Source organism: Neltuma alba, unplaced genomic scaffold, assembly GCF_004799145.2.
Source record: "Neltuma alba isolate B1F8T4 unplaced genomic scaffold, ASM479914v2 tig00011212_pilon, whole genome shotgun sequence".
Lineage (NCBI taxonomy): Eukaryota > Viridiplantae > Streptophyta > Magnoliopsida > Fabales > Fabaceae > Neltuma > Neltuma alba.
Genome location: NW_021635936.1, coordinates 19,452 through 32,967, shown reverse-complemented (window position 1 = coordinate 32,967; position 13,516 = coordinate 19,452). Strand labels below are relative to the sequence as shown.

Sequence of the window (13,516 nt, the reverse complement as noted above, 5' to 3'; positions counted from 1 at the left end):
TGTAATGTATTAATTAGTTATAACATTTAATTGGTAAAATATAAAAATAAATATATTTTATTTCCAAATTTAAAATATATAAAAGAAAACGAACCTAAATAAAGTAAAATATATTCATATCATATATATTTTTATCCAAAATGTTTATATAAATTTAAAAAAACATAAAAATCATTTATAAATAAAGTAAAATAGATAAGATACTTGTACATTTAGAGTATGTTTAGATTAGCGTTGGGCAAAACTGACTTATAGTCCAACTAACTTTTATAACTGAAATTAGAGTAAAAGTCAGTTAGTATAATGCGATTTATGTTTAGATAGGTGTTTATAAAAAGTCAGTGGAAAAAGTTGAAAGTCGTTTGGATAATTAATAGAAAAGTTAGTTTAATTATAAAATGACTGAAAAAGGCATTAACTTTATTGAGTAGTAGTGTTTGAAATTTTATGTTTTTAAGGTGATAATAGTTTAAAAAAATACATAAAATTATTATGATAAAATATAAATAGTTTATTTGTGAAATTATAAAATAAAAATATTTGTTACGGAGAAAAATTTGAAAACACATTGTAGATAATTAACTAAATATACATAATAGACAAACATGAATATAAATTAAAATTCATTTAGTCTCTAATTAAAGTAAATGAAATCATATAATTAATTAGATCGTAAGTTTTGTATAATTTTTTCATAAGTCAGTTAGAAAAGTTAATCCAAATTGTGTTAAATAAGTCAGTTAAAAAAGTTACTTTTTTCTATAAGTCAGTTAGAAAAGAAGCCACATCCAAACAATTTTCTGAGTCAAAATAAATCACAAACCTCAGTTTCACACTTCCCCGTATACTTTTATCATTCCCAACAGTAATCCAAACGAGCCCTTAATTCTTAAAAAACTTCATATTAAAACAGCACACAACCCTAACACAATAATTTAATGTCTTCACGGTGGCCAGTGCATTTTTAATTCTTAAAATTAAACACTCATTATTCTCCTAAAAATCATTTTAAAAGTGTTCTTCACGTAGTTTGAGACGCAGTATTTTTCACATATTTATTTCTCATAAAATTATTTTTAGAATAATAGTTCAGTTTCCGGTCAAACAATATTCAAGATAAAATTCCTGACGCGTTCTTTTACTTTTACATGACATCATTCAAAATATTCCCATGTTACGTCAACTCGTCAATAATGAGGTGGCAGGTTTTTGGTCCATGCTTATTAATCTCTCCGCCTCCGCTCTTTATGACTTTATCATGGTTTTCACATTCGTACTTTATTTTCTTGGTGGGATGCCTAAATTCCACAACAACTTTCTGAACTTTGAATTGTTTTTTTATTTTAATTTTTTTTATAACTTTTCAAGTTTAACGTAACTAATTAATCTATCTTCTCAAGCTTTAGATATATATATTTTCATATAATAATCATTTACTCTATATATAATATAATAGGATTGCATGCACGTAATTTTTACTATTATTTATAAATCATGAATTATTTAGCTTGTATCAAATTCTGCTGTATGAAGCTAAGCAGAAAGTCTAATTTAGCTGGCTATTTGTTTATAAGCTAAAATAAAGGCCAGATTTTATAAGAATGAACATTTCACATAAACAAATGTTAACAAATACTAGCTTCCCGACTTAATATAAAAGCTAGTTAATAAATAAGTTTAATCTTAAATATAAGAACTCAACACATTTTGTGTATCAAATTTATAATTTATTTTTCAAAATATTCCTATTGGTTACACATATTAAGAGGATTTTCATCCAAAAGTAGTAATGACTAAAATACTTTAAAAAAATCAACATCATAACTAAAAGAATATTTTTAAAAAATTAAGTATTTGTTACAAATAGCGTATTAACTAACTTGCTTAATTTATATGAATTAGTCAAGTATAAGTAACTTTATGGGTGTGGGGCAGAAAAAACTTCTATGGGAGGTAGTAACTTTATTGGTGGATTACGTCCATTTATGCACTTGATGGAGATAATAATTAATTGCCCGTGACTTTCCTATATTACTAGTATTTATCACTTTATATGAATATTTTTGACTTTGAATGATGTTATTTAATTCTATATGGACTCCTATGACATGATAATTAAATCGTTGAATTGCAAATAATTGACATTTATTTTTTCTTGCCAGGAGTTGCGAGATATTATCATGCCGGCTTTCTCTAGTCTGTATTCACATCAAAACTTGCCAAGTCTGATTTCGCTTCGGCTTCCTTTCCCAGTTATATACTGATACTTAGTATAAGATCTTGTTTGAATTTTATGTTTATTCTAAATATAAGACTCCAATCTATTTTGTCTCTCACATTTACTCAATTTTTTCAAGATAGTCCTTCTAATAATTATAGTTTTAGCTAATATACTTAATTAGTAAGGATATTTTATAAAAGACAACATCTATTTATTACAAATAACTTACTTAACTTCTTTTTTTAATTTTCTCAAATTAATCAATTGGTTTTTATAATTAATAATACTACTGCACATTTACGCATGTCTCAACTTGCCTCTTTCAAGTTCTAAGGATCATCCATGGCCATTCTTCTTCCTCTCATCCTCGCTTTCATCACTTCATGCTCACTTTCTTCTGCAACTGATACTCTTACGCAGTCTCATTCACTTGTTGATCACGCAAATGGAACCACCACCTTGGTGTCCAGCGACGGAACCTTCGAACTCGGTTTCTTCTCCCCCGGCTCTTCCTCAAACCGCTACCTTGGCATCTGGTACAAAAATATCCCCGATACGACCGTCGTCTGGGTGGCCAACCGCCAAACGCCGCTCAGGAACGACAACAACTTCACAACGCCGAGTCGTTTGAGCATAACCGACGAGGGAGGTCTTGTGCTCCTCAGCCAAAACGGCACCGTGGTTTGGTCGGCAAACACGACGGTGAACAATCGAGGCGTAAGTGTTGTTGCGCAGCTTTTGGATTCAGGGAACTTGGTTCTGAGAAATGAACAGGATGAGGTTGATGTTGTTGATGATGCGAAGTATATATGGCAGAGTTTTGATTATCCGAGCGATACGTTTTTGCCTGGAATGAAGATTGGGTGGGATCTGAGAAGAGGAATTAACAGGGAATTGACGGCGTGGAAAAGTTGGGACGATCCTTCTGTTGGAGACTTGAGATGGGGCATGGTGGTCGGAGTGACGCCGGAGCTGGTGATGTGGAAGGGAGAAGAAGAGTATTATCGGAGTGGTCCTTGGAATGGAGTTATTTTCAGTGGGAAAACTACGCCAATCTTTGAGCTTCAGTTCGTCTCTAATCAAGATGAGGTATTCAATTTTCCTAAGTTTCACAAAACATTGTTTACTTTGGAACTTTGATTCAACTTTTTAAACATGTCAAAGCTAGTAAACTACATCATTGTTAGGATGTTAAAATCGTTATTAAGATATGAAGTACGAGCGAACCGATTTAATATAGGAAGAAATGATTCTTTTTTTTTTTGTGGAAATTTTGAGCCTTTTCTTTGTTTTTCCCCCCCCTTTTTGTTTCAATATAGAAAGATGCCAGTCTATGTCGCGTGTATCATATTACCATCTCATTGATTCGGCTGAACAAAGTATCGTCTCATTGATTCGACCAAGCTGAGACTTCCGGGTAGCAATTTGTTCTTTCCCCAATATTTTTTCAAATTTTAATTAATAATTAATAGTAAATTATAGTTTGAGCGAAATGTTATGGATGATCTTCAAATCCAAGCAAATAATAGTCACCTTCCTATTTTTTTGGGCAATTATTTTTGGTAAATCTAACGAGAGTCGTTCGTTTTCTTTCTCGTGGTTCGGCGCAAGGTGGTTTACACTTCCAAGCTGCAGAACAAATCGGTGATCACAAGGGTTGTATTGAACGGAACTACTTCTTATCGTCAGCGCTATAACTGGGTTGAGCAAACTAAAAGCTGGAGGCTTTACTCATCTGTGCCCAGAGATAATTGTGACAACTACAATCTCTGTGGCCCCTATGGAAATTGCATAGTTAATGACTCTCCCCCCTGCCAGTGTCTCTCAGGGTTCAAGCCAAAATCACCCCAAAACTACAGTGCTTTGGACTGGACCCAGGGATGTGTTCGCAGTGAATCTTGGAGCTGTGGGGTAAAAAATAGAGATGGGTTTCGAAGATTCAGTGGGTTGAAAATTCCTGACACTAGAAAAGCTTGGGTTAATGCAAGCATGACACTTGGGGTTTGCAGAATGAAATGCTTGGCAAATTGTTCCTGTACTGCTTATGCAAACTTGTATGTTACTGGGGGAGGTATTGGGTGTTTGATTTGGTTTGGTGAACTTATTGATTTGAGAGTGGCTTCCACTCCTGGGCAAGATCTATATATTCGAATGGCTGCCTCGGAAACTGGTATGAACTCTAATCTTTCAATCGCTGAAAACCCCATTTTGGTTCTACCATATTATTTGAGTGCCGGTTGGTTCCTTTAAAGATTTTTCAGCAACTAGAAATGTTGATCACTTGATACACGTTATCTTTTTAGTGTCTCACTAGTCTTGTAGACAGTTGAATGGCGTGCGCGAACAATGAACTGAAATTGGTAATTGCGAATGTCCTTGTGTCAGTATGAAATTGAAAAAAGTACTCTTTTGAAGACTAAAATGAATTGTTAAAACTTCGGGGGGATTATACTGAAACAAGATGCACCTTTAGAGGTTTAAAATATCAATTCATTTAGGATTTGTACTATAAAGTTTGCTTTTGTTTTGACTCCATATTTCATCTGATCCTCAAATGAACGACTGCGATTTTAGTATCTACAGAGTAACACATTTTAATATATTTTTTTTGGGCTATGAAACTGAAACAAAGCTATCCTTGTAGGTATTAAAGTTATCAAACAAAACCTTTGAAGAAGCTAGTTGATAGTTAGGTGACATTGGATAATGGGAGTTTAGTCTTCTTCTTCTTCTTCAGTGTACTTTGTGCTGATTCATTTCTCTGTCAAAATTTTAAAGATGCAAAAGGGCACAAGAAAATGGTGGGCATTGTGGTGACAGCGGTTACTGTTCCATTGGTTTTTCTGGCGCTTTTGGCTCTTTCTTGCACTCATTGGAGGAAAAGAAGGCGCAGAGGTAAACTTTCTTATTTGCTATATTTTATTCATCATCTAAACTATCTGGCATGAGCATTAAACTATCTGTTAGCGTTGCTTCCTTTTTTAGTCGCCTTGTAACATACAAAGCACTTTATTAATCTCACTCCCACAATATTTCATCCATGGTTATTCTCTCATCTGCCTATGATGTTCATAAGGTGAACCTCCTTTATGCAAGGCCAGTTTCCAAACTTGTGATATTTAGGATAGGTTGTTGCTTCCATTGACGTGACACTTGAATGATTAAGAAAAGTCTTGCATTTGGTGGCACAACTCAAGATTTTTCCTTCAAAAGAAAGTTCCTCTTTTATGATGTTGAACTTGTTTGGTCAATACAGAGAAAACCTCCCTAGAGAATAAGAGTGAAGGTGAACAAGAGGACTTAGACCTGCCATTCTACGACCTTGCTACAATTGTCCATGCCACTAATGACTTCTCAAATGACAAGAAGCTTGGCCAAGGTGGTTTTGGACCAGTATACAAGGTATGTGTATTTATGCACACACACTCATGAGTATATCTATATACCAGCAACATGCCTGTTAAGGACAAAGGGCAGTCCATCCTTTCATTCATCACGCTTGAATTTTCCTTAAAAATTTTTTTAGGGTATTTTAGCAGATGGACAAGAGATTGCTATCAAGAGGCTATCACAGAGCTCTGGACAAGGAACGAAAGAATTTAAGAATGAAGTGTCATTGTGTGCAAAACTTCAACACCGAAATCTTGTCAAGGTTCTTGGATGTTGCATCCAAGGAGAAGAGAAGATGCTCATCTATGAATACATGCCTAACAAAAGCCTAGACAACTTTTTATTTGGTCCGTGTATATGCAGAATCTTGTCTTTAGCAGAATGGTATGCTTTCATTTGTATCACGTCCAAACTTAAAGTAATTTACTGACTTGACAGATTCCAGGCAGAGCAAATTGCTAGACTGGCCAAGGCGCTTTCATATCATATTTGGAATTGCTCGAGGGCTTCTCTATCTTCACCAAGATTCTAGATTACGGATTATACATAGAGATCTTAAAGCAAGTAATATTTTGTTAGATGGGCAGATGAACCCGAAAATTTCAGATTTTGGCATGGCAAGAATGTTTGGTGGCGATCAAATTGAAGGGAATACAAATAGAATAGCTGGTACCTAGTAAGTCCTAAATTATTGCCTTGCATTTTCTATTTTCTATCAACTATTAAAGAATATTAACTCATTTTTAATTTCTTTCAGTGGTTATATGTCACCAGAATATGCCATTCATGGGTCATTCTCCATTAAATCGGATGTGTTTAGCTTTGGCATGTTATTATTGGAAATAGTAAGTGGAAAGAAAAACCGAGGAGCTTCTTATCCAAACCAGGGTTTTAACCTTATTGGACATGTGAGTAACTAACTTCATTTTCTGTTCTTTGTGTTATTCAAAGTTAAATATTAAATATTATATATAAAATCTTGACAAATGTGTAATATTCAAATTTTAGTTTTTGAACTTTTATTTTCTGATTTAATCTCAAAAGCAAACATAGTTGCCAATATTTTGTCGTCCATGCAGATTTTAAATGTTATTTGAATTACATATATAAGAACACTAAAGTTATGGTTGAAAAGAAATTTTTTTTTAATGTTTCACCAATAGGGAGGATCTAGAAGCTAATCTGGGGGTGGGGGGCACAATGCGAAACTACAGCAAAGTTTTTTTTTTTTTTTTTTTTGGGGGGGGTGGTGGGCCGGGGAATAAAATTTTCAGTAACATGGTGGGCAAGCACCCCTGCTCTCTCCACCCCCCCCCAAAAAAAAAAAAAAAAAAATTGTCCCTCCTGACAAAGAGGCATTTTGGTCTTTTGTCCCACTTTGCTCCAAGCTCCCCCTCTATGATCCCAATCTCGTCTAAGCTAAAAAGTAATTTTGTTTCTCTTGATGAGTATCAAACATGTCTGGACACTATCTGATGCTGTCAGAAGATACATGTGTATACATGTAAATATGGTTTCTGTTGCTGCACACACACACACACACATATATATATTAATCTATTACTTTTGTGCGGATCATAATCTCATTGATGCTTTGTTTTTTTCCCCCCCTCAAGGCATGGAGACTGTGGAAGGATGGCAACCCACTGGAATTAATTGATGGCTGTTTGGGGGAAGCTTTTAACTCATCAGAAGCACTGCGCTGTATTCGGGTTGGTCTTCTGTGTATGCAACTGCATCCTGAGGATAGGCCAGACATGGCCTCAGTAATTGTGATGTTGAGCAGTGAGAATGTGTTGCCTCAGCCTAAGGAGCCTGGTTTCTTGATAGAGAGGATTATGGTGGGAGAAGGATGTGCTTCTTCTGGCAACCAGATATCTTCTTCAACTAATGAAGTAACTGTGACTCAGTTGGAGGCCAGATAAGGTGTTATCTTACTTCTTACTATATGATGCATATGGAAGCATTTCATTTTGTTTTCTCATTGTATATTCTATGGCAATTAATCATTCTTGTAGATTGTTGGTGTAAATATAGTATCTTAAATTGGTTGTGGTGATATGCAAGTTAGATGCTGAGTGAGATTTTTTGCTTTGTTCCTTCCTCATCTGTTGTGGACATATTGAATTAAACTTCGATATAGCTCTTTACCAATTGATCAATTCTCTTTTTTTCTTTTTTTTGGGTAAAAGCTCTCAAGTTATTTCTTAACATTTGATTTTATTGGTGACCTACTTATCTTTGCTTATAGATAATGATCCGGCACATTTTCATCATGAGTTGTATGAGTGGCTGGAGTGACACCAATGTTAGATCCTGACTCATATATTTTTGAGATTTTCGTGTTGTATGATTTTTTCTCTTAAATGTATTTAAAAAAAAAAAAAACTAGAACTCATCCCTTCCCTGGTTAAAATTCCTGCTAAGCAGGATTGATATATGCACATTAATCCAGAAAAAACAGCATGAAGCACAATAATTTTCCTTTGGCCTACATTTTCCCCAACTACTCTCTAATGATGGACGTAGTTGTAGAATGTGTAGGGTTGTAAATTGCGAAGTGGCAAAAAGTAAAATATTGTCCATCAAATACAATTTTGCACAACGAGATGCGGTCTGAAGGATGAAGATTGTAACCTAGGTATGCTGTTGATCTGTGCAATACGTTTCTCTCCACATTTCATGCATATGCCAGAAAACAACATAGAGCAATACAAAATTGTAAGCAATATCACTAAGAGTTGTTTATACCAATATATATCACTTGCTTTTGTTAAAATCGCTAATCATGTATTCAATACAAAAAGTTAAGCAAAGCAATTGTTTATATGGGCTCTGTTTCAGTTGTAGAAAATTTATTCATTGAAGCTGGCATGTGGTTGCCGGCAGAAGATTCACTTCTAATTGTTGGCATATTTTCTAAAAGAAAGCCAGACTCTTTAGGTTGAGGCAAGTCATCCTCACTGCTTAACATCACAGCCACATATGTCATGTTTGGCCTATCATTAGGATGGTGTTGCACGCAAAGAAGACTGATATGAATGCATCTTAATACTTCTGATTCAATACAAGACTCTTCCAAATGCGCATCAATCAATTTTTGTGGGATTCCCTCCTTTCACAATCTCCATGCTTACAACCATCCCAAACATCTATCAATTGCCAGTTCATTAAAGATAAGAATGAAGTTAGGCTACAAGTTACTAACATGCTCGATAAGATTATGACTTTGGTTTGGTAAGCAGAACCTTCCATTCTTCTTTCCACTCACTATTTCCAATAGTAATATTCCAAAATTGAGTACATCAGACTTCATGAAAAATGATCCCTTGATTGAGTATTTTGATGCCATATAACCATTGAAATAAGTCATCAATGAGTTAATATTGTCTTCAATAATGTCTACAAATACAAATCATTATGTAACTTTAAGTGATACTTATTATGTACCAACAATTCTTCTTCTATTTTCTTCAATTTGATCGCTTCCAAAGATCCTTGCCAATCCAAAATCTAATATTTTGGATTCAACTTATTCTCTAGTAATAAATTACTTGCTTTAAGATCTCTATGAATGATTCTCAATCTCGAGTCTTGATGAAGATTACATAAGCTCTCGAGCAATTCCATATATAACATAAAAGCATTTGGACCAATTTAAGAGTTTTCTTTGAGGGGAAGAACCTGTAAAGTTAAAAAAGTAAAAATTAGTTGTTATCCGAGCTGAGTTTAAAGAAATTGATAAATATACAAATGTATGAACCAAAAATAAACGAATCTAAACTCTTATTGGGCATGTATTCATAAATGAGTATTTGTTCTTTTCCTTGGATGCAACAACCGAGAATTTTAACAAGATTTTGATGCTGAAGTTTGGCGTAGGATATAACTTCATTCTTGAATTCTTTTATTCCTTGATTAGAATTTTTTGAAAGTCGCTTGACAGCAATCTCCTGGCCATCAACTAACATGCCCTAACCATTAAAAAAACATTGTCATATATGACATCATATCTTAAAAGACTAAAATCACTTTCTTTACTCTTGTTTATCAGTTCATCGCAAGTTACCTTATACGCTGGTCCGAAACCACCTTGGCCAAGCTTATTGTCAATTGAGAAGTTGTCGGTAGCACAAGCTTTTATATCAAAGTTATAGAAAGGAAGCTCCATATCTCCCCTAGCAGTGTCTTCATCATTAAGTTCTATGGACAAAGTTCTATGAGTTTTCACTGAAACAAGGCATAAAACATACATGATTTTTTTCCTAAGCATATATGCACACTAACAGAATTCAAAATTTGTCCTTTTATACCCTTTAAAAGATAAACCAAAAACAAAAAGGGCAGTTGAGCATAAGAATGTTTACCTCCAGATTTTCTTCTTCTCTTATAAATACAGTAGAAAGTGAAAAGCATCACAAGAGCTGCTAAAATGGTAGCTGCTATGACAATTCTCTTTCTCTTGTTTTCATTAGCACCTTCACGGTTAGCTTCGCAATGTAGCCAATGCACAAAAAGTGAGTTAGCTAAGCTCCCAGAAAGTGAATAGACAAGTAATGAAAGATGTATATTACCTAATTTTTTATCCGTACCCGCAAGGCTAGGATATAGATTTTGGCCAACATTTGACATTTGATTTATGTCAATAAGATCCCCAAACCACATGGCACAGCCACGACCTCCTCCCCTGATATCTGAATTAGCATAAGCAGTACAAGAACATTTTTCCCAGGATTTCGCTTTACGCTCCTCAAGCGTCATACTTGCATTGACCCAAGTATGTGTAGCATCTGGTCATTTCAACCCACTAAATTTAAGAAAAGTGTCTTTACCTTTCACGTTACAGTTCCACTGGTCACTACGAACACACCCTTCTGTCCAGTCAAACGTGTCCCAATTTTTGGGTGATTTTGGATTGAATCCTCTCAAGCATTGGCAATTGGATAATTCAATGATACAAATTCCATTCGAGCCGCAAGTATTGTACTTTTCGCGGTTATCTCTTGGTAAATCACCAAAAGATTTCTAACTTTGAGTATCTTCAACCCATATCAACCTTTGCATTGCATATTTTGTTTGGTTCAAGACATCTATAAAAATCTCAGACTCATTGTTGGGAGTGTACATGAAAGTAGACCTCATCCTTTGGATACCAACGCTATATTGCTGTTCACTGCAGAAGAACCACTAAATGAAACACCATTCCAAGGGCTTATCCTGTAATATTCTGTGAGCCCTTGCCAGAAAACCTTTTCTGGTAAATTGTGAAGCATGAGCTCGCTTCTAAAGTCTCCTGCAGAAGGGTCATCCCAGTTCTTCCATGCTGTCAAATACCGATTAGGACCAGTTCTTAGGTTCCATCCTACCTTCATTCCTGGCAATAATGTATCAGAAGGATAGTCAAAACTCTGCCACATGTAGTTTTCTGGATTCTGGTCTTTCTCATCTCTTAGTACCAAGTTTCCAGAGCCTAAAAGTTGGACAATTGGACTCGATGCCTTTCCTGTTGAATTCGCCAACCAAACAAGTGTGTCATTATTGTTCACAAGTACTAGGTTTCCCTCTTTGTTTATGATAAACTTTCCTGAACTGTGTTTCATTGGGTTTTCACGGTTGGCAACCCAAACAACAGTTCTTACTGTTTTGCTTTTGAACCAGATTCCAATATAGCGATGTGGACGGCTACCTGGGCCAAAAAATCCCAGTTCGTACTTTCCATTGTCAGACACTAAGGTGGTTCTTCCATCATCAACAAGTGGCTGAGATTGTGTGATAATATTAATATCAGATGAAGAGGCCACTGGAAGGAGGAAGATAGCAAGCAGATTGGTGAGAAGAAGCACACAAGGAGGGATGGCCATGGCTTTAACGAAGGTGTTGTAAAATTCAAAGGTATATATGGAAATGATGTAGGAGGATATAAGTGTAGAAGAAGCACGTTGATTGACTTCTGATGGGTCACATAAATCTCATAAGTCGTCAGATACGAGTATATAACTATATATAGGGAAAGGTGGCAAGAGATAGAAAACGGTTCGTTTCTGTAATGCTTTAAGTCAAAATCTGCTAGCTGCCTAAGTTTCCACTGTGGATATTGGTTTTTGAATTCCTCCTATTTTTTCGTAGTCTCCAGTAAGAGTTAGGAAAATTTTATTTAAGAAATTCCGTGACATACGAAAAAACTATAGTATTTTTACTAAGAGATTGCCAGTGTATCTTAAAATTATAACCCGTTTTTCTCAAAGTTTAATATAATTAAATATTTAGCTTGTGATCTTTCCTTTCCTATCTTTTGCGCTTTCTTTCCGCATAGATATCTTTTTAGTGAAGAAAATTTTATTCAAGACACTAAATGTAGACACTTTTCCCAGTAGGCATTTGAATCTTGATTCATCACGTTGTGAGCAACTAACCCGTTCTACTATATATATATATATATATATATTTGCCTCTATTTGGTTGGAGGAATATGGAGGAGAATATAAATTTTAATGGGTTTAATTTTTTTTTTTTTAAAAAAAAGTGAGGCAAAATTTTTTAATTAATTTTTTTAATAATGTTCTCTTGTATGTTTTCTTTATTAAAATTTTATAATCATATTTGTGTTACTTTTAAATTGAATTCATTAAAATTTTTCCTCTATTCTATTCCCCTCCTCCTAGAAAAGGTTGAACCACCTGATTAAGCTTTCTTCGCAAATAATTAAAAGCAAAAATATTATATTTTTCTGGTCGAGTCCTTCCCCCCTACTGTATCGGCTGTAATTATATAGATAGAAAACATGTCTGACAAATTCAGAACATTCTACTATGAGAAAATGAAATAATTTAAACAGAAAAGGTCCCAAAAAATTAAAAAAAGAAAAAGAAAAGAGAAGAGTTGCCAGCTACTACTTTTTCAAGGCTAATTCTGATAGAAGTTTTAGTGCACAAACTATTTGCACAATATATGGATATACAAATAGCACTAAGGCAAAAGACTTTGACACACAGAACATGAAGCACTCTTTTGGGGGAAGTTGGGTAGTTAACATAAATACCCACAAAGAAAATAGCGAGTTGGAACATTTTCAATGCCTTTGATTTGTCTGGGTGCCAGTTTGTTCAACGGAAATTGATTGAATTATAATAAACATGTCAAATTAGGAGCATCATTCAGACTCAAGGTCATCTTTATTTGTTGCAAATAGCCAGTCTTAAGAGTATGCTCAGTATCAGTATATACAACATATAAGCAACATATTTATAGAAGTACAAAGCTACAAGCACTATGCCCAACCTGGCTTGCTTTATTGCAATTTGCTAATATTCTTGTATTTTCAGTGTTATTTGTTCTATATAGCAGTATAAACAATATGGAAAAAACAATTGTTTATCTGGGCTCTAATTCAGTGATGGAAATTCTATTCATTGAATCTATTGTGTGATTGCAATTATATGATTCTGCATTGATTGGGATATATTCTAAGAGGAAACCAAGCTCTTTAGGTTGAGGCAAGTCACCCTCACTACTTAACATCACAACCACAGATGCCATGTTTGGTCTGTCATTAGGATTGTGTTGCACACAAAGAAGACCAATATGAATGCATCGTAATACTTCTGGTTCAATACAAGATTCTTCCACATTTGCATCAATGAATTTATTTGGGATTCCTTCCTTCCACAACCTCCATGCCTACAATAATTCCAAAATGTCTATCAATTACTAGTTTATTAAAGATAAATGTATGAAATTAAGTTGCTAGCTACCAACATGTCCAACAAGATTGAGACTTTGGTTTGGTGAGGAGAATCCTTTGTTTTTCTTTCCACTCACTATCTCCAGTAGTAATATTCCAAAACTGAATACATCAGATTTTGTAGAAAATAACCCATAAATTGCATATTCAGGTGCCATATAACC

The 13,516-nt window shown here is 34.5% G+C and overlaps 2 protein-coding genes and 1 long non-coding RNA gene across 5 annotated transcripts; 1 reads left to right on the top strand and 2 right to left on the bottom strand.

Moving 5' to 3' along the window:
* Positions 1–2,518: 2,518 nt before the first annotated feature.
* On the top strand, positions 2,519–7,814 carry LOC114762340 (G-type lectin S-receptor-like serine/threonine-protein kinase At4g27290). Of its 3 annotated transcripts, none has more exons than XR_003742241.1 (8): positions 2,519–3,310; positions 3,833–4,391; positions 5,000–5,116; positions 5,478–5,623; positions 5,748–5,995; positions 6,057–6,280; positions 6,369–6,519; positions 7,228–7,312. XR_003742241.1 is itself a non-coding variant. In XM_028951805.1 (8 exons), the coding sequence occupies exons 1-8, from the start codon at positions 2,564–2,566 to the stop codon at positions 7,534–7,536; spliced, it is 2,508 nt and encodes an 835-aa protein (XP_028807638.1). In that variant the 5' UTR covers positions 2,520–2,563; the 3' UTR covers positions 7,537–7,814. The 3 variants fall into 3 exon arrangements, 2 of the variants coding, with proteins under 2 accessions (XP_028807638.1, XP_028807640.1); XM_028951805.1 differs by having other exon boundaries at positions 2,520–3,310; positions 6,057–6,287; positions 7,228–7,814; XM_028951807.1 differs by having other exon boundaries at positions 2,521–3,310; positions 5,748–5,958; positions 6,050–6,287; positions 7,228–7,814.
* Positions 7,815–10,375: 2,561 nt separating this feature from the next.
* Positions 10,376–11,838, bottom strand: LOC114762343 (S-locus-specific glycoprotein S6-like). Its single transcript, XM_028951811.1, has one exon. It carries the CDS (start codon positions 11,470–11,472, stop codon positions 10,750–10,752), a length of 723 nt encoding a protein of 240 aa, XP_028807644.1. The 5' UTR covers positions 11,473–11,838; the 3' UTR covers positions 10,376–10,749.
* A 914-nt stretch (positions 11,839–12,752) lies between these two features.
* LOC114762344 (uncharacterized) lies at positions 12,753–13,503 on the bottom strand. The gene is made up of 2 exons (XR_003742242.1): positions 13,367–13,503; positions 12,753–13,288 (listed from the first exon to the last, which is right to left on the bottom strand). It is a non-coding gene; the product is annotated as an uncharacterized LOC114762344 (long non-coding RNA).
* Positions 13,504–13,516: the final 13 nt, after the last annotated feature.